The sequence below is a fragment of the Pararge aegeria genome, chromosome 5, assembly GCF_905163445.1.
Source record: "Pararge aegeria chromosome 5, ilParAegt1.1, whole genome shotgun sequence".
Lineage (NCBI taxonomy): Eukaryota > Metazoa > Arthropoda > Insecta > Lepidoptera > Nymphalidae > Pararge > Pararge aegeria.
Window position 1 is genome coordinate 9,328,634 of NC_053184.1, and position 25,304 is coordinate 9,353,937.

General features: G+C 34.9%; 1 protein-coding gene across 2 annotated transcripts; it reads left to right on the forward strand.

Annotated features, from left to right (window-relative positions):
- Positions 1 to 712: 712 nt before the first annotated feature.
- On the forward strand, positions 713 to 24,652 carry LOC120624090 (homeobox protein CDX-1). Of its 2 annotated transcripts, none has more exons than XM_039890433.1 (3): positions 713 to 1,133; positions 20,917 to 21,065; positions 22,751 to 24,652. In XM_039890433.1, exons 1-3 carry the CDS (start codon positions 797 to 799, stop codon positions 22,994 to 22,996), a joined length of 732 nt encoding a protein of 243 aa, XP_039746367.1. In that variant the 5' UTR covers positions 713 to 796; the 3' UTR covers positions 22,997 to 24,652. The 2 variants fall into 2 exon arrangements, with proteins under 2 accessions (XP_039746367.1, XP_039746368.1); XM_039890434.1 differs by having other exon boundaries at positions 20,920 to 21,065.
- Positions 24,653 to 25,304: the final 652 nt, after the last annotated feature.

The window sequence follows — 25,304 nt, forward strand, 5'->3', positions numbered from 1 at the left end:
ACAAGTATGATATGTATGATTGTAATTTTTTTATACTACAAACTCCTCAATCTACTTTATGTATTTTAGCCTTAGGTATATCTAGATAATGATAATTTTCATCCAAAAATAAGAGTGTCATTGGGTAGGTATCTAATTTCTCTATTGCCATACTTCAGAATTAAATGCTAAAGGTAAACGTTACAAGTGGCTCGGGTTTATCATACTTATTGGTATGTAGGAAGATACTTCGAGTTCTAGTGTTTCTTCACTTTTACTTGCTAGTTCATAGGAGGACCTAATACATTTTCTAAAAATGAGAGAGGTATACACATTTTTTATTGAGAAGATACGTTGAGTAGGAGATATCAATAACTAAATATTTATTATACTTTTATAATAAATATTTAGTTTTATAATAAATATGTACCTACCTATGCATAAAGCTGTCAAATGCATATTAACAATAGTCACTTCTAAAGTTCATACTTAATAAGAAATAAAAATACTTTAGTCGTGTTTAGTCCGACTTCATTACTGCTATGTCCATTATTTTTGTTTTAATTAGGCAAATTAAACGATATCGTAGGGCGCGGCGCTGAGTTTATATCAGGGTGGGCTGGCGCTCCCTGCGTCCTATTGGTTGAGCTGAGACCGCCCTCCGCCCCTCCCCCCTCCCGCGTAATCCGTCCGAGTCCGACCCAGTGTAGGCTCAGTCGAGTCAGATCCCGTGTTGTGTGTTACACGTTACAAGGCCCGGAACACGGTAGTGTTGTGACTGCGAGTGTGTGTGCGATGCTTGGACGGTGATCAAAGCATGGTGAATTACGTTAACCCGCTCGCCATGTACCAGGGCAAGGGCGGTCAATACGGGGCGGGGGGGTGGTATGGCTGGCAGCATCAGAACTTCGAAGAGCAGCAGTGGTGCGCTTGGAATAGCGCGCCGGCGGGAGGAGAATGGCCTTCGGATCCTCACCATTTCAAGCGGGAGCCAGGGGAAAGAGATGTAGGTGAAATGCCATCCCCCGCACGTGGAGACCTGGCCAGTCCAGGAGAAGGCTCTCCTGGATCGAGGCCGTCGCAGCCGCCGGCACCGCCGCGCTCTCCTTATGAATGGATGAAGAAACCAAGCTATCAGTCGCAGCCTAATCCAGGTTTTAATTTTATACTTAATTCCTAGTCACTTAAAACTAATTATTATTAATAATAATAAAAAGATCATGTTGTAATCTATTATGTAGACTTACAAATTTTTTATCATCTTAAAATTTGTAAGTATCTAACTAAGTACTATTTCTTCTACTAACATGTTCCTATCTTAATGGGAAGGTAGGTGGTAATAAAGTAAGGGACATATATTATGTATAAACCCTAAATAAACGATAGTATAAGTAGGAAAAATATGTACACAGGTATGCATAGACTATATAATGAATAAGAATTGCTTAATTTGTATCAACCTACTGTTATTTTATAGCTTTTGTGTGCATACCTACCCACCACAAATTACTTGTACAGTTTACGTAGGTAGGTACAATGCAGGATACACTGGTTGTTAAATAGGTAGGAAGCTATAATGTAAACATGTACCTATGCAGGTATACTACCTACGACACTTTATTTTGGAAAGACAAGTCTGCTGGAAGGTAGGTAGGTATCTACGACCGGTTTCATTTATCTTTGGATGTCGCCAAGTTCCATGAAATATCGGTAGTAGATAACTTTGTAGAGACTAGAGCTTTCTACCTATATTATGTAACTATATGCGTAGGAGGTGTATCAATATTAGCCGATAATTTAGTTCCTAAATCTACCTATGTTTTTTCGGGAGCTCCAATCTACCCCGCTCTCCTCTAAATTACGATACGCCTAATCTACCTTATTTAAGCATGAACTGCAAACCTGAGTTTGTCTATATTATGTAACTATATGCGTAGGTGTATCAATATAAGCCGATAATTTAGTTCCTAAATCTACCTAAGTTTTTTCGGGTGCCCCAATCTACACCGCTCTCCTCTAAATTACGATACACCTAATCTACCTCATTTAAGCATGTACTGCAAACCTGAGTTTGTCTTGAAATAACTGAGAATATAATTACTAAACTGTTATTCATCCACGGGAAATTATAAAGGATAGCTAGGTTAGTTATCTACCTACACATTATGTTCTTAATAATATACAAGAGTGGTTCTTCAAGGTAGGTACATACGTAGCACACTGATGTATATTAAATACTTCTCACAATCCGATACTTTATAGTGTATTTATAAATACACTTTTATTGTACACCACATAAAAATACAGTACAAACTAGTTTACACGATGTATACAAATATATACCTAGGTCCTATCCGCTAGTGCGTAAGGTGGGCGAAATCTTAACAACATTTAGTGGTGCCTATACTAAGGCAGGTTTCTAGATATTTTGAGGTTACACGTACTCTTAAGATATCTACACATTTTCTTGAATAAATTTATATTCAATAAGCATTCAATTTATATTCTCCTTGATTACGATAAAAAATACAGTGGGAAATTAGCAATTATTCTTAGCTAGGTATTTCCTATTTGAAAAATAAGTCTGTTTTTTATTGTTTGTAAGTGTGTTGTAAAGCGACGTATGAAACTCGTGTGTATTGACCATTACACTCTCTGGTTTATTTCGCATCTTTTTCGACTCAGACGTTTAATGCAGCCTCTTGTGTAAGCAGTAATCGGCATGTGCGGTTAAAATTCGATAGGGCTTGTGAGGTTTAAAATTGTATAGACTGTCCTTTTCTTCTGCACGTAAACGTGTAGCAAATACCTACTGTTTTACGTTCCTATCAACAACCGTCGCAAAAAATAAATACCCATGTCAAATAGCATAAATGTCATCAGTCTCGATAGTCTAGATTTTATTTTGAGAATGAATAAAAATTGATATTTTAGGCTTACAATTAATAGTTTATCGCATATTCGATTCTTTATTTCAAATAGGTATTTAATTTAATAAAACGGCATATCTTTATTAAAATTACGTCATAAATGTCCACAAAACTGCTCTGATCAGATTACTGTTCATGACAATTGAAGCACACTATTGTCATTATTTATTATATGGTATTTATTATTATATATTACACTATTTATTATGATTATGGTAATCAGTGCGTTTATGCATATATGAGCTGCTCACCACTCAGTGTAATACCATTGAACCATTGGTAGAAAGGTTGCTAAGTAATTATAAGAGGTATAGGTACCTATTGATTCGCCTCGATGATTCAGACGCGGCTGGCTTGAGGAAGGTCGATCGACCAGACGAGACGAGCTGTGCGAATGCGAGACCAATTGCAATTTTTCGGCCTTTGTAGGTAGATAGATACCTACTCCGCGGTGGAGATTGCTTTGTTTCCAAATTAATTGTTTTGTTGCATAAAATTTATTTGATTTGGTTATAAATGACTAACAAGGCAGTGTACCTATGCGCATCTACCTAATGGAAAATATTGGTTACATCTACCAATATTTTACCTAAAACAATAAATTTACAATAGTTAAGAAGGTAGGCGAAAACTGGACTACTAGATGTACTACATGTATATTAGGTACTTTAAAGTCTCAGGTACTCTTAGGTCTTTTTCGTATAAAGTAAAATAAAAAGCCTTCATTCTACCACCAAATATTACGTTAATATATTTTCCTGATATAACATTTTTCTGATATAACATTTTTTTTTAATCGTTACTAATTTTGAATTAATATGATAATACTTTTATTAATTTAGAAGATATCATGTCAAGGTAGAAGTCGCCTCATTGGCGAAGGCTTCCCCAAGTTTTTCCATAGATCGCAATCCCTGTAGGTAATTAGTCATACAATCTGTGCCAATTTTATTTTGCCGACCTTTTTTCCTTTTCTGCCTCTAGATATCCATTCAGTTAGTCGTTTAGCCCTCTTTGAGTCATTCATTCTACAAACGTGACCAGCCCATTTCAATTTTAGTAGCCTAAGTCTTAAACTTACTTACTTACTAAGTATCATCTACATACCCTGTGCATACCCTCTATGCACGCCGCTGCCGATCAATGTAAATTGCACCCTACCATAGATAAACTAAAATTACCAAAATTTTCAGCAAAACCCGTGTTTTCGTAAAACAGTTCTAATTTTCAACTTAAAGTACCTACCTATACATCATTTGAGCGGCGCGGTGTCGAGTTGGTTGTGATCCAATTGATTAGTAAACTGGTTATAACATCAAATTTAGACACCATAGTTTTTATAAATATCGAACTATATTCTAATAATGGATAATGACACAATTCCATGAAATAGTGTTAGTAGATTTGTTAAATACCTACCCTCTCGAAAGATTTATATTTACCTTACTATCTACTGTATCTACTTATTATCTACCTGATCAATACACGGACACGAGGCAACATGCATGTTCCGAAAAATAAAGAAAAGACAGTTAATGTATTGTATATACTTATTTACTGTTTTGTTCCTTTTCTTGTGGTCTGGCATTCGCTGTTCCGGTCGAACACAATATTATCCCATTATCTTTCTTATGTGTTGACACTTTCCCCCTTCTCCCCTATCTATGGCACGGCCCGTCTATACTCCAATTTCCCATTGGATCCAGTCTCAGACAATATAGGTTGAACAGCAGATTTATTAAGATTACGGTGTATAAACATAATCATAATACCTAATACCTATCTGTTTAATTAAAATTAATTAGAAATAGGTAGGTAATTGAGTCAATTTTTTTTTCAATTGAAATATATATCGGCATGTTACATTCCTACTAACAATGGATTAAATAAAGATTGATCTTTGTGTTTAATACTGTAAGCTTGTGTCGTGTTCGGTGTTGTAGATAGTTGAATTTAGATCGATTGTGGTTTTATATGGTTTAGTTACAAGGCCGATATGTTTACGGGCTAAGCGACTTAGCGGTTCAAATATTAATTAGACGATGAGCTGTTAGGTGTACCTACCTTCCCCGCGGGAGATATAAGTTGTAACTGGGTACAGGTGTCAGGATATCAAAGGGTAATAATATTATAAATACTTACGAAAGTATGTTGTTCAGCTCAACCGTTGAATCGATCTAGATGAAATATTGATATGATGAATAGCACAATAGGTATGTAGCTTGCATCCTGGAGATGGCACAAGGATGGCCATATATTTATCCCAGAAAAGCTAGTGGCCAAAGTTACCCACGGCGATTAAAAAGTAGCATTTGTTAGGTACTTCCTACGTACCTAGATAGTTTGAACGCTTATTTTATATTGGGGAAATTTTGCAAAGTTATTGTTTAGAACCTGGCAGGCTATGGCGTATCCCGGGAAAGTATAAAGAGTTCCTGCGGGATTAAAAAAATAACCAAAATAAACGCTGACGAAATTGCGAGCAACTGCACGTTAGGTACATGTAAATATCTAGCTACTAAACTAAAGCTTTGTACAATGCGAATACGTAAATCTAGGTAAATCTCCAATTACTTGATGATTTTTTTTAAATAATTAAATATTCATAAATTGTCAAATAAACTTAATCAATAAGTACAAAATTATATTTTCACGTAGTTGTTACATAGGTAGGTTAAGTGTAGGTGGATCATTTTATATCAAAACCCTAATTCTTTTTATTCGATAAAACAAAGATTATTCAGGTTTAAAAGGATATTGACGACTAGAAGATAACATCTAGGTATTAGGCACGTACTTGTATTATACTTTACTTGAAGTGGTCTCCTTTGTAAATTGTAATTGTCTTTGATAACAAAAAAATATTTAATACCTAGGTAGATACAAACATACATTTAGGTACCTACTATGTTAGGTACATAAATTATTTAACAACAATACCTTAATTCCTACCTTCATACCTATAGTTAATCTGCGTTGATAGTTCTTTCATACCTAATGTGTGCGGACCAACCACATAACAAAATTTACAACAAAAGTTATAAAGCGTGAATGTACCTTTTTAATTAAATTTTTGTCAGAGATTGCCTGACCAGGTACCTACTTAGAACATTAAAGGCGTGCTGGGATTCGAACTCGGACCCCGAAAGTAAAGTTGAGCTCCCACCCACTGGCTGTCACCCCTTTCTGATTCGATTTACAAAAATATATTTCAGGCTGAAATTTTATTATTTCTGAAATCTTTTTTTATTTTATTTATATTAACTTTCTAGTGATGAAAGAATTATCAACAGACAAATATTTCCTCCCTTATAAAACTAGTAGGTAGGTACTTTTTATGCGATTTTTTTAACCGTATATTTAGAGTTTTAAAGAAACAAGCTGAAAAAACTCTCCATAAGAAACGTACATTTTTAATAGCTAAATACGTGTGTCCTGTATTTAAACTCTAATTCACAAAAAATGGGGACCTCCTAGCCATTAAATGTAGTTCTTATAAATAAAATGTTTTTGCTGACATGTCAAAATATTGATTTAATATGGTTTGTAACCTCACTATCAGCTCAATAAAATGGATCGGTACCAAATAGACATAGGGCATTAAAATGGTACGATGAAATTAACATCTTATTTGACACTACAAAAGTGGTAGGTAATAGTTATAATATCTACCGAATACCGATGTGCCTCAAGGAAGTGTGTTGGGTCCTTTACTGTTTATTACATATAATATTGATTGTTTGGAATGTATGGTTCTGTTTGTTATTTTCACTGGTAACAATTAAATAACTCTTGCAAGAGTTATCAATGCGATATGAATTAATAATATTACTAATTCATTTGAAAATAAAATAATACTTCGACACAACATAATAGTTTCAGTTCCATTTGACATCATCTGCGATTAAGTTAATTTTTTCCATACAAACTTTAATTGTATGACCAACCGCTTCGCATCGCCCACCCGTTAATGGACTGCTGAGGGTCTTAGCGTGATGTTACAAAGCCTAAACATCATCAATAAATGGGCGATCAAATGTAAAAACGATCTTGTAAACACGACAAGTAGTTCTGGAGCTTAGCTCAATTATTAGTAGGTAGAAATATATAAATATCAAAAATCTAAATTGAGCAAATATAGATACTTACCTACTAATTAATGATGGTAAAGAACTAGTAATAAAAAGTTCTAGTGCCTAGCCCAGGGGTTCCCAACCTTATTGAGCCAGTAGCACACTAAAAGTTAATAAAGTCACGGCACCGCGCCGTGCCCTAACCTTGCTTATTTGTGATTTTTTTTAATGTACCTATTTGTATTAAGTTATTTGAATGTAGGTTTATAATAATTTGACACCACCTGTCCGCTCTCGCTCAACTTGTCCTAATCCAAAGGTTGCCTGGCAAAGATCGCTACTAAGCGATAAGAGGCCGCCTTTTGTATTCTACTTCTGTGTTTGCATTTCTATTGTTCTTTTATTTTCCTAACTTCATAGTGGTGTACAAATAAGGAGTTAAATAATAATAAATATATAAATAAATATAGTACGATATATATATAATAAATATAGCTTGTGTATTACAAGCCGCAATCTAGCCACCAAGTAAGCGTAGCAACAAAACATCCTCTTTATGAAAATAATAAAACAAACACCCAACAATAGGATGAAAGCATCACTTGGAGGATTTGATTGTGTAGGTACAATGAAATCCTCTAAGAGCAGCAGAAAAAAAGCTCAAAAAAATCTATTAGGCTTATTTTGCAATATACCGTATGATTATTACCGTACAATATTAACTTATTCTGCGTCTCTTTTATACCACAAAGCCTACTATTAATCCAGAATGTGTGGACCGTGTGGACCGCCCCTGTGGACCCCGTTGCGGACGATGCTGTCGACCGCGCTGAGGTTGCTAGGTGTTCCAAGATGGCTGTCATGGAGATCTTTGGCGGCATTTGTAGTGTGTTTAGTATATTAGTGTCTACGTCAACAGATGCTGTTTGTCATTAAAACTTAAATAGGACGGCAGAGCTTTGGGATTTCCAGACAATTTTGTGTGGGAACAAAACGTGTGGGACAAGCCGGTCACACCGCTCCTTTTTTTTTTAGTTACTACGGAAGGAGCTCCTTGCTGGCGCCCAGGTTAAAAAGCCCTGGCCTAGCCTATACCTAATAAGGAAACTAACTACCTGCGCCTATTTTGGTAATTTTGCTCGAATATCAATAAAAAAATGTTAAGTGTACCTGAATACTCAAAGAACCCGTAGATAGACGATATCTACTGTAGGTTCTATCGTATTTGGGTTCTTTATTTGAACTCAAATAGATAAACTTTTTATGCAGCAAGACCCTCAACCTACTTCACCAATAGGATAGGTAGGGCTAGGTAAGTAACTTCTTACTTACCCTACCTATGCCTTTAAATAAAACTATATCTAAAAACAATCTTTATAATCGAGGTCAAATAACTAAAAAATCAAATTACAATTTTATCTAACACAAGGTTTACATGATCAGACAATTAGAATTGAATTCGATACATAAGTTAAATTTGTATTTTTTTTTTTTCTACTTTTGTTGCAATTTTAAAGCTTAAATGCGCCTCATGGGAAATCCCGAAAATATATTAGTTTACATGCAGCAATAACGTCTTTATCATCAATAGTCAAGTCCACTGTTGTCGGACTTGATGAATGTGAGGATTTGCCCATAATTGCCACTTTTTGAAGACTGGTTCTTGATAATGGTTCAATCGCTCAGCGCGCAGATCAATAAACCAAAAAGAAGAAGAAGAAGAAGACTGGTTGGTGATCGCAGTAGACGGTAGTAACTAGTAATACCATCGTCCGTCAGCAATAATACCTTTGAGGCTATGCTTAAACATAATATTTCAATTATTTCAATAATAATATTTCAATTTGCAATTATTTAGATATACCTTACCTACGCAGTAGCTGTTGAACATAAGTTTATTATTTAATGTAATAATTGCAAACTAAAACTAAAATGGATACTTACCTTTAGTAAAATTTCAAAATACATTAGGTATATCATTACTATTTTTGCTAGTGGCAATTGCTAATTGCATGTTTGTTTGGGAATGTATTTGAATTTTTTTTTGTACTCAGTCGCTTGTACCCACCCAGTATTTGTTAGTATTTTGTTAACTAGTATGCGTTCAATGAGGCCCACTCCGATCCCACAGTATTTTCGTTTCTAGAACTACAATAATTTGTTTAGCGTAAAGGGTAAGCTGAAGGCTTGCTTCGGTGGCCCTCTACTTGCAATTTTAGGTGTCAAACTCAAAATCCGTCACTAGACACCTGCCTTGATGCTTAGACTACTAATGTTAAACATAAGCGAATTTAATTTTTGTGTTATCTTGGGCAGTTCAACAGGCCTGCTGCTAATTATTCGATCTTGACTTAATAAGTAAAAGGTAATTGTTAAATATCCCGCATGAACCCTTACCGGGTGTTTTTCCTATATTAATTGTATCTACCCTATTTACGGAAATAGGGTACATTTATCCTGAATACCGATCCAGGATCTATAAAATTTCATTAAGATCGGGTTAAAGGGATATATATTTTTTTACTGTTTTGTTATTTCTCGGTTTCGCTTTTAATTTGTGCACTAAAGACTTTATCTATCTACCTATCTATCTATCTAAGATCGGTGCAGTAGTGAAGAATATAGGTAACAAACAAAATGATATTCGTATGGATACAGCAGTTCTGGTAGCTCTAGAAAAATCTCTACCGCTTTTTATTAAAACAACATCCTTGTCTAAAGAGCAAAACCATTTCGTTGCGCCTGGTTGGTGCCCCGCTAGAGCCATTGTCAGAGGCAATTATCATCGGGCATAACATTACTTAGATGTTATTTTGCGCTTACTGGAATGTTCCGCTTTAACGGGAGCCGAGGGAGTGGATGCATGGTGAGAGCAATTAATCCCGCAGTCCCGGGGCCTGGGATAGGGCAGCTCCCGGCGACAATCATCGCCAACGGCGCCCCGGGGACTAAAAAGTTAAATCTTTGCCAACTTTGCCGCACTCAATTGTAATTGTACTTAGCTATTGTCTTTATTTAGTGAACGGTCTTTGTAACTAAAGTCCAATTGTGTAACTATGCTTTTGAATGTTAGGTACTGTAGCAGAGAAAATGGGATTTAATTAGGGTTATAAATATTGTCGTTGATTTAAAATAGATTGTTTTACTCTGCTTGTAACTATCTATCCGTATGAGAGCATATTCGATTTTTTTATGAAGCCTGTAAATTATTAACAGGCGACAGCTTTAGGCCATGCTTAATATACTAATTGTTACTGTTTTCTTAATTAAGAAGATTTTTTTTTTTAAAAGCGATGATGACGCGGCATTGTATTTTGAAAATGTAAATATTTAAAGGACTTTATTTAATATTTACCCTGTAAGCAATTGGCCTGCTCTACTATCTAAACGCGTTTGAATACATCATCCTGATAGGTTTTGCGTAATTTTTCAGTTAAAGCTTTTATCTATGTTTGATCAACGCCTAACTAATCACATTTTATCTAGCTCGTCATTACGAGACTGCGCTATTCAATACCTCTACAAAACACAATGCATTACCGTATATCAATAAGTGACATGTTTATCAGTATCTTTGTGTAAGGGATCTACTATAACCGTGTTCACAATGAACGCATAGTCGTCTTTATGTACAAAACGAACCTTCCTGTCACTATTTATCTCATTTTGTTTGCACAAACGCGGCATCGTTCGTGGAAATAATTCCCCATTTGTCGATATTCATTCACCAATCCCACCCAAGGACTCTGACGGCGGGAGATTGTATCGAAATGGTCACTGAAACGGAAGTGTAGACGTGAACGCCTCCTCTCCAAACATTTCAAACTATTTATCACAGCTTGAATAGAAATTGTAATAGAGTGTTGAAAGTTTGTGTTTGTCTGCGGTGGTTGCGCATCAGGGAGTCTTTCATGGTGAGCTACCGCTCATCGAGTTAATGCAAAAAAGAGATTGACCGGCAATGTTCAGCATGTACCTAATGATTGTTGAACATTATTTTATTTTTTTAAATCATACTTAAATATTTTATTTTAAAATATTAATTTAATCTTGTATACCTACTAACTCAATTGATTAATATTATAAAACTGACTTGTTGAAGTTGGCGCTGCTTGAAAGAGGCCTGACCAGCAGTGGACGCACAATGGCTGTTGATGATGATGATGATGATAAAGCTGAAGATTTATTTGAAGTTTTTAATTTCCAACTACGTTTGAACTAGTATCAGAAACTTTACCCGTCCAATTCAAAAATATATTTTTATGTGAAATAGCCTGTTTGAGGAAGGCATATTATAACAGCACGATACGACCTCAAGGTACCTATATTACCAAACGTGGCTAGGTGAAAAACCGGGGTAATATAGTATCATCATTTTTGGGCTAGACGGTTAAAAATTTAATTTGTTTGAGTGTAAAAATATCCCCAGTAGATTTAATAATTGACGAGCGTTTCACAAACTATTATTACAAAGAAACGCATTCTCTGAAATTATTTTTGAACGGTTTTTGTGCGGTACCATTATTGTTTGTTATTGTGTCAGTTCGTAACTAATCGTTGTTTAAAAGCTATTTTGTCTCGGAGCACGTCATACTGTCTTCTGTCTCTAATTTGTGGTCTATTTATTGTTGGTAACTATCAACCGCCAGCAATGTAGCCATGCTGTTTGGTAATTCATTTAGTTTGTTTTTAGTTTTACTTGGTTTTATGTAGGTAGGTAATACTTATCGCGACATCGTACGTGAAAATGCACATTGCGAAATCAGACGAATATAAGCACTAATTTCCCCATATTTCTGTACGCTCCGGAGACATGGACCATGCGTTTGAGAAGAAAATAATTGATTTTCTCGATATGTGGAACCTGTTACGGAGTAAATCAATTCTCCAGGAACACAACTTCAAGCCGAGTTTATTTTTTACGGGTCAAGCTCTGACTCTGAAATACTTGGTTCACGTGTCTAGGTGTTATAAAAGATTTATATTCCTATTCTAGAATTGCAACAATAAGAGAGAAATGGTGACGAATCGTCAAACCACAATTCCCAAGTTACGACCACAAGCGACTGAAACGACGTAGACGATAATTACCTATTCATTGGTTAGTAGTTAGGTACAGAGGGAGGTAGCTGTAATTTTTACAGCTTTGGTCTCCATAGATCTGCGTGTTTATTAGTAGGTAACAGGTTGCGGAAGTAACATTATATTTCTCGATAAACAAGTTTGTATTAACAACGTAGTACAGTAGTTGGAATTATAAACAACAACCTTGGATGAACAACGGGCAAAATACTTCAAAGAATTAATTAAGGACATCACCAATGCAATTTTAAGACGTTTATTAATTGAATATCACACCTAATAGTTATCGATAAGCCTTTAGCTAAGCTAATAAACACACGATCTAAGTAGAAGTTAACGGTCGATTCGGCGCCATCGGGTCGGATTAAAGCCCTAAATGGACGTAAAGCTATACATGAAGTTAGCGGCTCGCCGCTTTACGACCCGCCCTTCTATCGAGCTTTTCCCCGTCTAGGCTTTTTCTCCCTTGGGAAGTTTTCGGAGTAGCTCGGATGTTATGTAGGTGTAAATGTCTCCCTCCCTCACACCTGCCAACCTTATCAAACCTTAAGGTTGTAGAATGGAGAATTTACTATGTGATTGCGAAGGATTGGGTAGGGAAATAGAACTGTCCTTTCCTCAACAAGAATATCAATGTCTCCAAAGTCCAACCTACAATAAAGCTCCAAGAAAACGAGTTAAGACTCGAAGGTATTTACGGTGACTACAAAATAATCAAATTATAAATAGCTACAAGAAAGGAAACAGGGTACAATACCTATTGCATGCGAAACATAAAATAGGACAGAATAGCTATACGTAGGTATTAGAAAGAACTTAAATATTGTTACAATCCAGCTCTATCAACCTATCAAAGTGCAGCCAACCTTTTTTGAGATGACTCTGTGTGCTACAATTCAGATTTCGATTTCACAATTTGTGTTATAAATCAGATTTCGAGTGAAAAATTTGTGAAAGCAATTTGACAAATTCATCAAAGCTCAAACAGCAACACTTAAACATTTTCAAGAAATCGACTTAAAATAGTATGGCGTCGTGAAGAATGACCGATGCCGTCGTCGAGTAAAAATGCATTAAAAATCCTTGAATGTACTCTGTTGAGTCGATATGCTGTAAGCCCCAAGGCACTACTCGTCAATAGTACCATAGAGTAGATAGAATTCGATCAAAGAGCTCAGTATCACATCATACATTGAATTAAAGCACTTGCAGAATCACTTCAAAACGTATCCATGAAAGCGACTCAAAACAGTTAATATTCGAGTTATGTGAAAGCGCCCTCGCCGTACTCAATTATAAATGCTTAAAACGTTTAATAACGAGCATACATGCTCAAAAGCCATAGCGCCGACGCGACATTGCCCGGAAAAAGATAGAATCCAATCAAATAACAGCATCTGCAATCACATCTTAACTGGTTCTATCAAAACACGATCAGCCTCACTTCAAAACTTATCACGAAATCGACTGAAAACAGTTTATCGTCGTGATAGATGATAGCAGCCGCGCCCTCGTCCATCAAAAACGCATTACAAACGCTTATAAGAAGGTAACCTAGCGATATGCCGCACTGTTGAGTCAACACGCTCAAAGGCGCCGCTATCGCGAGCTAGCCGCGATTATCGCGCATTAATGTAAGCGGGGATTTCGGCAGGCCGACAAAGCATCGAGCGTAACCGATAACTTGTCTATTAATTGTTTCCCTTAACAAATCGCGTCCAACACCGTGTTCGACAAGCAATCACCCGATACTGATACTGAACACGTGTAATCCTTTCATCAGATATGTGTATTCATGCAGGGTTCATTATTTACTAATTCGACACCATATTGTTTTTAACCGATATTTCCAACTTTCTCCCGAAAGGCAATCAAATGGTTTACTTTTTATGTATGGTCGGGCATAACTTTGTCATTTATAGACGGAAATGCACTCATATTTTTGATCGAAATGGGTTTATACCGAATTGGTCCCATTTAAATTTCATATCGATCTGATGAAGTGTTTCGGGACAGATAACGAAACTCTTCAAATAATGACAACCAATCAACCGCGATCGCTGGTATCGCATCCTAAATATGCATTGTTTACGCAATCACACAACATATCATCATGCTGGTACACTCAAAAAGGTTACGCAGATGTATTCAGTATATCGAGATACACCCACATTTTCTATCAAAGTTTGTATCATTTGCCTATTTTTTCGCTAGTTGTGCATCAAGCTGGAGTTTAACATTAAATTATTTACTTTTTAGGTGACATAATAAATTTTTTACAGAATGGTTTTTTTTGGTAAAAAATTTATCTTGTTTGAGAACTGAGGTAGAACCGACGCGTCCAAATAAAATCTCAAAAGTATTGTGGAGGTATTGTTTTTGTTATTGTTTCGGTGGTTTATTTAGTGTTAATTAAGTTTGAACAACATAACAGCAGCAGATCTACCAAATAAATAACTTCGAACATAGGTGTATAATATATAATTACTTAATTACTAAAGAGTTGCCTTGCACATATAATCGTGTACCTACAGGTCACTTCACGAAAACGCTGAGTGCTGATGGTCTAACTGCGCAATGGGGAATCTAAACAATGACATAATTTAAATCATTGTTTTTATCGCCATATGGGAAAAAAATAACAAACATTCTGCTATAAAATATAAGGCTGCAATGCAATTGGGACCTATTTTATTTCACAATTTATTCATTCGTGCTCATCAAAATTTAACCGATCTTTATTGGCTGAAAAGTTACAACTGATTACAAGTAACATTTTGTGTAACATTTATAACTGTTGGCCTGCAACATTGCGTGCGATTTGCATTTTAGATAGTTGCAGAGATGCCGCGAATAATTTTTGCTGTTTATTAAATAATGTAAGTAAAAAATTCCAATTTAGATAATTTATTCTCACTAGGTACCTACTTGGGAATAAGTATTTCTTGTCTGTAAAAATCATTAACTTATACCTTTTTTGTGTCTTCGTACATCGTAACATCAAAACTTCTGTATCAAACTATAATGCTTTGATCGGGTCATCAAAATACATATAGTAACTTGTACTTACCTTGCAGTCAATTTTAACTTGCTTGGTGTTAATAGAATATAGGTCTGTGAAAGTAACTAGATATCTAGTCGCACTCATTAGATATGCAATGGTGTAAAACAGATTTTACACCATTGCATATCTAATGAGTTTTTCCAGCGCAATTTTTCCTCGAAGCAATTTATTATTTAGTGGTCTAAAATAAACTAGGAAGGTCTAGTAAGACTGCATACCTAATCGACATCAATATATTGTTATTCTATAAACTCGTACAATTGGGTATGGTGATTAGACCAAGACTTGTATTATGGCGGTTAAAATACACCCCGCTCTGAGCCAGTTTATCTGGTGTATTTGTCTATGATAGCAACTGACTAAAAGTGCTATCCGCCCTCGCCCGCTGCGCCCGCCCGCGCTGTTTGCGTCCTACAAACATTCATTTTTTTCTTTTAAAATCTACCACGATAACAGTCTTTACTTCATATATTTCGTTTTGTCATCTTACCTATAATAGATAGCTTAAAACCGATGCTTTCGTAAGTCTCTTCAGCCACATTTGGGACTGCAAGTTACATAGGAAAAAATTCTATTTTATAGCTTTTTTATAGCTATGAGATGATGAAAATTTGTCTCATGTGTAATAAACATAAATTTTGATATTTTAATCTAAATAACTCATGATAGGAAACCATAGCTTCTCAGGAGGCAATGGCACATCATAATCAAATGTAAAAACAATGTACATCTTATATATATTTCTTGTGTGCGGGTGTTTGTCACTGAACTCTTCCTAAACAGCCGGACCGATTTGAATGAATTCTTGCGTTTGGGTGGCACCCTGGATAGTTTAGATTCACAAATCAGCCCGACAGATGGCACTGGGGTCCGCTAGTAAAAATATAAATATTTAATTTTATCTTTAAAAATGCTGCGGAGCCAGATACCTAAATTTTATGAATACGACGAATTTCGAAAATAATTAAAAATAAAATGAACATCATTCCAATTGTCATTATTAGACATACTCGCATAACATTATACCTTGCACTAAAAAAAATTGCCTTGCCTTTTAACCATGATAAATGTTATTTTGATGCATAGTATAAGATAAGTTAAAAAAATAAAATAAGCGTAACTGGGGTTGAGTGTCAAGTTTACGTCTAAGAGTACGCGGTTCATATACTGTAAAATTAAAATAATTTATAACATTATGTTATGTCTTATGACCCTTAGTAAACGCGGGAGAAACCCCCGGGAACAGCTAGAATAAAAAAAGGAACATGCAAGATGCATTCATCTTGCATGCGCACTATAAGAGTCACAGATTGTAGAAATATGTGTGTTGTGACAATTTGTTCATTCCTTGTTATAGAAAGGTATAGCAGCTAGGTTATAAGTCTACTTACATCGGCAAGGTAGGTTCTCCTCGTTCGTTTTGTCTGATTCCTTTTTAATCTGTTTTTATTTTTGGTTTTTTATGTAACCAGTAAAAATATACTACATATTTTCTTAGAAAGATCAACGGTATTTTGAGATTAGACAGACTATAATCTCAAAATACCCTGTTAACAAATTGGTGAGCAACTGGTTTAGCATCTTCCTATTCGACGTTGAGGTATTCAATAATTTGTAAATATTAGCCAAATCTCACTAAATAATTTAGGTACATCGTAAGTGTTTATATACTCTATCCAGTTTTTAATAAATAAGGTACAAACATTATGAAACTGATCTGAATTTATTGATTTAATTCTAATAAACATCCTTATATTTATTTTAGGTAGGTATAAGTCTGTTATTGAACGCAGCCACACTTTGCTTTAGCCCAGTCTCATGATATTTGAAATTACCTAGGTATTACCTATAATATAAAATAAAGGTAGGTACATAGTAGAGATGCAACGTTTTACAACAAGTTCAATAATTGACTTAGTTCTGGGAATTAATATGCGAAAACTCATTTGTTAAATTTAAAAGTCTTAAGAGTTATTTTGACAACATAGATTTTTCTTCCAATGTTACTTTAACTTTAGCAGTTTCATAAAATCAAATCGAACTCAAACTAATAGTTTAGTTTAAAATATTTTGAAAAGTTTCCATGCGCATCATATTAAATATAAAAACCAGTATATAAAATAGTAACTTAAAACAACAAATAAACATGTGGGTCGAAATCGGATATATCACCCCACTTAAAGTGAAAAAATAAAATATTTTCGTCGAAAGTGACAACACGTAATTTCTAATATGTATATTAAAATGATTGTTACCTATCTGCTGAGATTACCAAAGCACACCGACGTGTGTGAGGGCAGACTATACAAGGTGCCTTGGCCGGCCACTGTTTACAATAAAAATTAACGACTCCTATCAAACACTGCATCGCGTATAGATAGAGCATATTTGTTTGCCTTACTAGTTCTCCTTTGTTTGCTTCTCTAACAGGAAATTTATTTTAGTTATAATTTTCTGTCATTCGAGCGCTCTAAAGAGTTTATCTCCTTACATCTATATGCACAATATTGTTACACTTTTTCAAACTGGGGAAACGTCACCAAAGTGTTGACTTTTGACCTTCAGTTCAGTCGGCGATTAGAACTTTTGTGTCGTGAAAAACAAACAATTATTTTGTAAAAACTTTTATTTAAATAGCAAAAAAATAGGTTGATCTCCGCTAAGATCCAACTAGGTAGTTAGTATACCTCAAAACAGCTCCTTAAATGCGGCTAGTTAGAACTCTTACGTAAAAAACTTAAGGAAGTCGTTTAGGTACACAGTAAAGATAATTTTTCAATTAAATCAGGATTTAGTTTTACCTATTCCTAAGTAGAATTACCTATAGGTAAGGCAAATATTCTAACGATAAAGTACAAATATAAAGAGAATAAAATATAGCAATCATTACTATTTATTTGATAATAAAATTTTATATGGTGACATAAAGTGTCGGCAGAACATTTTTTATCATAATATAGGTATCTTATACCTACCTAGGTTAGGTTCAATAGGTAGACACATAGTTATCTTGATATTGGTTAATTATGACCTAGGTGACCTAGGTGAGGTAGTTTTCTAAACTAGAAAAACTAGAATTATACATAAAATATGATTCCGATTAACAAAACCTTTTTTGATTTTGATATCGCTTTTCTCGTGACAGGCTATAGGGTATTTGACATTATGCTGCGACTCTTTGGAGCCAAAGTCCCTTAGTTATAGCGAAGGCGGGTGATTCAAGGTGCTGTTTATGGGGTATATTATTATTATGTAGAATAGCTGTAAAAGTTTGTATGAAGAACGTATCAGCAAGTCCTTTTATAAAAGTACAAATCAATGTATAGGTCAAATGGTACATGCCTTCCATTTTTGTTGTTAGAGAGATATGAAGATTCCCTAATATACTCAGGTAACTAGCATCTTATACGAAAAAACGTTTGAAATGTTTGCAAAAACAAACATAAAGCTTTACTTAGTAGTTAGGTATATCTATTGTGGAAAACAGAAAGAACTTTAGTTGAAAACTATTTATTAAATAATTTCATTTCATAAAAAGATTTTACGTAACTATGTTTATAGGTACGTACGCTTCATATATCTATTTCTAGACTCATTCTCTCGCATGTGACAAACATAATTTATGAAGTCCCTAATGCCACGATAAGGAATATTTACACACTCTGAGTATACAAGCAGACACCTCAGCTCTGTCTTAGTGTTATGTCAACAGATCTACGTATCTTAGTAATTTTACTGTTGAGAAATCTACGTTACAGATAAAAAGTGTAAATAACAAATTACCATTTTGACATAATGGTGAAAAAATTCAACCTTTCCGGCTTAATAACCAGCTCAAAAAGGAACCCTGATTTTCCCAATTCTGATGTATGCGGTGAGGTAGATGATGTTTTGCACCTACGTGTAATGGCGTGTTTTCGGAATCACAGCTTGCGTGAAACACTAATGTATGAACTGAATATAAATTATTTTATGAACGATTTCATTTTAAACTCTCATATTAAATCTTATTACAGTCCCTATTATAGGTAGATAAATATATATATAAATAGGAACTCATAATACATTATACGTAGGAATTTAGGTAAGTAGGTGGGTACCCACCAGTTATTCATATATTCGTTGGATTAAAAAAATTGATAACTTTGCAAGGAAATAGTTTGTTCTTTTTGTAGATTTGACTAATCCACTAATGACATTATTTGGCAAGATTTGTGTTGATAAAACGGAGTGAGTAGATATAAAGTTAATACGAGGTTACTTTCTACTTCTAAGCACATAATTTTGTTGCTCAAAGTGATCAAATCACAAATAAGAAGATCTCATATTTTAAAGAAAGTTTGGAACTTTTGTAAAGTTGCGGTATAGATACTGCAACTTTTCAAAAGTACCCCGTATTTATGGGGATTTCTGGTAGCATGAAGAACCGATGGACGATGAATTAATTAAATCTATAATAAGGGACCTTATGTCCAGCAGTGGACATTCACCGGCCGACGATGGCTATGTGATTATACATTTTTTTCATGATGGTCGACGCAGGCAGTTTGATTTGAAATTGGAATTAAAATATATAACTCTTTATTTATAGAATGAAGGTCAGTCATGGACTTTCGATGTTAATCTGCTTTATATTCTATATTTTATTTAAAAAAATATATAAGTATAACTTACTATTCATCAGCGTTTGCACCGAACCCATATCTAGGTTTTAACACCAAAATCTCAATAGTATGATAATCAACAAAACCGTCAAATCGATGTACAGTTAAGTAATCTGGATCTCTCAGAAACTTGTACATATATATAAAGGTATTGTGTATTCTCATAAGACGGTAAACATGTTTACATAGAGAGGGGAAAGCCGCGGCTCGATAAGGTTAATCCAAGCGGCATAGTATAGAGGTACCGCGCACACGGGTTTAGCTGCAGGATCATTAGGGGACCACACGGCACGACCTCGAATCTTATCATCGAACTAGCTAGACAACTCTCTTATCCTTTTTTTTATTCCTTCCATGCACCATACTAACATCATGAGAAAACTTACGTAGTAGAAATACAGATACGTAGTAGAAGTACCTTTATTTAAAAATGGCTCGGCTTATAATAACGCTGTTTCCATCTCTACTAATTTCAAGAGATAAACAGAGGTGGTAATGCAACGTAAAATAATGGATAGTCCCATCGATAAGCCTTCGATTGTGTTAAAGTTACTCTACTCTTTAATTAGATCTTTAAAGTTAGATCTTGAATGACTAACAGTTAACGAAAAATGTATTTTAGCCCATTTTCCAAGTAACATTGAAAACCAAAGTTAAACGAAATGGTAATTTAAACAAGAGTTTCAGTATTGTTTGGTTTCATCCATCTGAGATAGGCTTGCGCTTGAAGACAATAATGTCCATCGGAAAAAATTATAAGGTCTGGATAGGTGTGTGCTTGGCGGTTGCCTCAGAAGGTGTTTATTCACTGATGCTTTGGTCGATTAATTGGTGCCACTAAACAACACATATACTGTGTCCACGCGGGAAATTTCAAAATTAACCCTCCCGACCAATTTACTCTGTTCCAGAATACCATCATGATCTAGATCACTGTGTTATATTTCTGAAATCCAATGTAGATCGGATTACATATTTAAAAGAGTGTAAAGTACGCTAAATTGTTCTGACTTAGATATCGAGTCGTCTAAATCCAATGTATTGTGTTTCACATGATTTTTTTTCTTTAGTATAGTTGTTGTTTATATAAGAACTTTATACTTATTGAAATTTGTCTATTACTGTAGGGAAAACCCGCACGAAAGACAAATACAGAGTGGTCTACAGCGACCACCAACGGCTGGAGTTGGAGAAGGAGTTCCACTACAGTCGGTACATTACCATCCGTCGGAAAGCTGAACTGGCCGTCAGCCTGGGACTATCAGAAAGACAGGTGAGAAAAAAATCAAACTTTAAGCAGCAATTTTTGGGCTTGTAATATTGTCTTAGTTAAAATTCATAATGTGGTTTTAATCGATCGATCGATGTGTGATGATCGATGAAAATTCACGTGAGTTCAGCCGTATAGGTAATAAATACTCTGTAAGTACATGTATTCCTCTAGCCCTTTGCCAGCTAAATGGCCTTTAAATATAGAATGTAAATTATATCAAAAATGGTTTATTAAACTAATTTATAAAGGTACAAGGTTGTTTCCAGTTCCAACATTGTTACAAAATTGATTTAAAGCAACGAACTTGGTAAATGTCTGAAAAAAAAAAAATCATGGTCAAACAAAAAAAAATCTTAGAAGTTGCCGGTGAATTTCAGGCACATGAGGCTTAATACCTACGCCTCAGATTGATGGATACAGGGCGGCATGTTACAGGACATGCGCCTTGCAAACCCTGTGAAGTGTAGCTCTGTTTATGTGATGGTTTTCAATCAGGTGCGCCATCCACTTGATCCGACAATGATTAGTTTAAAAAAAATTGGATAGAAAAATTGGATAGGCGTTAATTGGCGAAATTCCATGGTATACAATGAATAAAAGCTTAATTCCTATAATTCGCATAAACCAGGCAAACCTGTACTTTAATGTACAGGCAAATCAATATCTAGGAATTAGTAGTAAATTGTTTCTTGTAAATTTAACATCTCCTGATGCTCCTGTATTGTGTGTTTCTAAACGAAAAACCTTTTGATTTGAGCATTTTAGATTCAACTCCGGGGCACGGAGTTAAAAAATGCTCAATTTGATTTTTTGTATTTTTGGAGAGCACGTAAAGCTGTCGGTCCTGCGTTTGATCTCTTTCCGATTTAGTCGGTGCTGCTATCCCATCGGACTGTCATCATCACTCCAACAGATTGAAGTCCACTGCTGGACATAGGTCGTTTGTAGGGAGTTCCAAGGCCCTAGACTTGTTTTCAGCGGCTACAAGCGACTTGTTTGATGTCTTTTCACCTCGTTGGGGGCCGACCAACGCCGCGCTTACATGTGCGCGGTCGCCATTTCAGCACCTTGCAACCCCAACGTCCATCGGTTCTCCGAGGTATGTGCCCCGCGCATTTCCACTTCAGCTTTGCGGCTTGCTGAGCTATGTCGGTAACTCTGTGGATCTCCTCATTTCTGATTTGATCACGTAGAGATAGTCCCAACATAAGTCACTCCATCGCCCGCTGAGTGACTCTGAGGCTTCTTATTAGGCCATAGTTAGCGACCACGTTTCAGATCCATAATCATCGGACTATACTAACTAACTCCGGACGATACTACTAGGTACTCTGAGAGTGACGAAATAGATTAACCTTGATTTTGCGCATACACCTGTGCTCTATAACATAGTTAGAAAATCTCACTGGATATAGAAAACCGAAATAGGTGAGGTTTTGAGAAATATTAAAGACATGTTAAAAAAATCCTGGTTTTCGCTGATGATAGCAAATCAAGTTTAATGTTCATGTTAGGTATATATTTCAAAAGAGTCACATCAATGTGGTAGTGCGTGGTAGATGCAAAATAGTTCAACAAAATTAGAAATATTATTTCCAAATTTCCTACTTACCCGTAACACTTACTTGAGGATTGCCAAGCGGATGTTATTTAAATAGGTTGTAATGTAATTTTTTGTATTAAAGGTGAAAATATGGTTTCAAAACCGACGCGCAAAGGAGCGAAAACAGGTGAAGAAACGTGAAGAAGTGGTAATGAAAGATAAAGGAGACCACGCATCCCTTCAACACGCGCAACTGCACCACGCCACGATGTTACACCACCAGCAGATGATGAACGGTATGATGCATCATCATCACTACCACCAAGGGGTGCTTCAGGGGGTGCCCGAGCCCTTAGTCCCCGGGGTGCCACCGGTTCCCCTCCTGTGACCGCAACAAGACTACTGTGCTCATAGTGACACATATGGATAGTGATTAGTGACCAACCCAGTGATTTTACGTGAATTTTTGCCCATCGGGGGTGTTACATTATAATTATGCTTTTGCATTGAATTTTTTACACTTGAATAACGAACTTGTGATAAATAGTGCAATATCCTTACGAGACTTTTTCGTGCGGATAATTCTGGTATGTAATTGTATGCATTATAGTAACTACCATCTTTAAATCTCCCCAGAGGAGAACACCTTGGTGTCTGGGCTTTTTCCATTAATGAACATCATATTATTTTTAATCCTAAGTACGTGAGTGGTTTGTTTATTAATTTTATTACATTCTCGCTAAAAAAGCTCATTTTAAATCATGAATTGGTTCGAGACTTCGCATAGTTAGTTAATATTAATCCGCGAAGATAACCTTTCTAAATATATAAGCTTGATATATTTGATGTATTTCAAAATAAAAGACTACCGCTTCACGAATTCACATCTTTAATTTGTATCTTAATTGGAAAAGTCTTGATCCAAGAGTCGAAAACGCCCTTTATTGCCTTTTAAATGCTAAAACTTTAAAATTAGTAGGTGCATCTTAAACGGTCTCGCAATTAGGCTTTGGCCTAATATTATCTACTAAATAGACTAAGGCTATTTTTAATTTAAAAGGATTTTGTCACTGTAAATATAGAATACTATATTTTTATATTATTATAGTTAATAAGTATTATTAAAATTGATTGTTTTAACGGATTTACATATATTTCTCGATGTTGCCAATGATGTTAATGAGATTAATTTTCAATGTAAAATATTTGGTGATGCCTGCAATAATAAAGAATCCAATTTTGAATTTGATTTATTGCTACTTATTTGCTTAATGTAGGTCTATAGAAATGATCGGCAAATTAATGTAGGTATATAAAATTATATAATAGTTTATATAAGAATCTCATTTAACTTAATAAAATCATAAACCGCGTCCATATAGCTTTATGGCACATTTATAGCGTTTTCATCGGTAGCGTTGAGAAATAAGTAAATATTTTATACTATAAATGAGATTATTCCTAGTTTAAAAGGTTCTGTAAATAAAATGTAGGGTATAAATTGCTTAAAATAGTCGTAATTTTTCTCAGTTGCAATGACTTTAACACTGAAAATTAAACACTAAGTCATTACTTACGTAATAATTTTATGAATCCACGTTTTAATATTCCGACTGTGTAGTTTATAAATTACTTAAACATCGATTTATTTTTGACTTTTTCTATGATTCGTTGTAATAATATTTACGATTTCTTATTTATTGATCGATTGGTGTTCATGAAAGAATAATTGTTTGTCGTTTTGTTTTGTGATGCAGTCGTAAGATTGTATTGTGGTGCTAATTGTAGGTTCTATATGCAGTTTTCTTTTTTTTTACTATTTTTTTTTTATTTGAAAATATCTAAGCAATAGTCGAAAGGGTAATTAATGTAACTATATGCTTATTGTAATACTTATATAATACCTTACTGCTGTTGGTATAACTATGTTATGTTTATAATATTGAGTAATGTTTGTAAACACAGTGTTAATTAGTAGATTTGTACGAAGCACCGTCACGAAACACCTTTGATAAACTAAATAAATCCATGTTAATCTGATTAACTATTGTCTTTTTATTTTGCAATTAACAGTCCATTAAAAATGAGAGTTACCTACTTGCCTACCAATTTAACTATCATTAAATCTTAAAGTAGGATTACTGCATACCTTGATATGTATATAACACACTAAAAAATAAAATTGTGAAAAGTTACCATACGCCATCGAACGACTGGCAGAAACGTGCAACCTTTTATCATCTTTGGCCCGTAAAAAGCTCTGAACGTTATTATATCCGAGAAAGAAGAAATAAAAAGCAAACAGTTACTTATGAGGGCGGGCTAAAACATGAGGATGAGTAAAACCCAAGCCGTAGGGGAGATTCTTAATAAAATGATTTCTTAGGAGTGATTCCTACTTACCTATCTATTATAACCATATCTACTAATGGTAATAAAATATATAGAAGGTAAGGTAATGTGAATTCATAATCATACTTAAGCTAAAATCATGCAATGTGTAAATCATTTGGAAAAAATTGTGACCAGGTTCACTTGAACGCTGAAAAGTCTATAAGTGTAGCGAAAAGGTGGCTAACAAATCATTTTCTCACATTAAACCCAGAAATGACCAAGTTTATAACTTTTTCGGCTAGGGAAATATCACAACCTGCAGAACCATTTAAATTAAAGATACACGACTGTACACAAGAAAA

Bases quoted from the DNA above. Each gene is read 5' to 3' on its own strand.
- LOC120624090 (XM_039890433.1), top strand. From the start codon at position 797: ATGGTGAATTACGTTAACCCGCTCGCCATGTACCAGGGCAAGGGCGGT. The intron at 1,134-20,916 runs GTTTTAATTTTA...TGTCTATTACTG, and splicing joins TCAGTCGCAGCCTAATCCAG to TAGGGAAAACCCGCACGAAA. The intron at 21,066-22,750 runs GTGAGAAAAAAA...TTTGTATTAAAG, and splicing joins TGGGACTATCAGAAAGACAG to GTGAAAATATGGTTTCAAAA.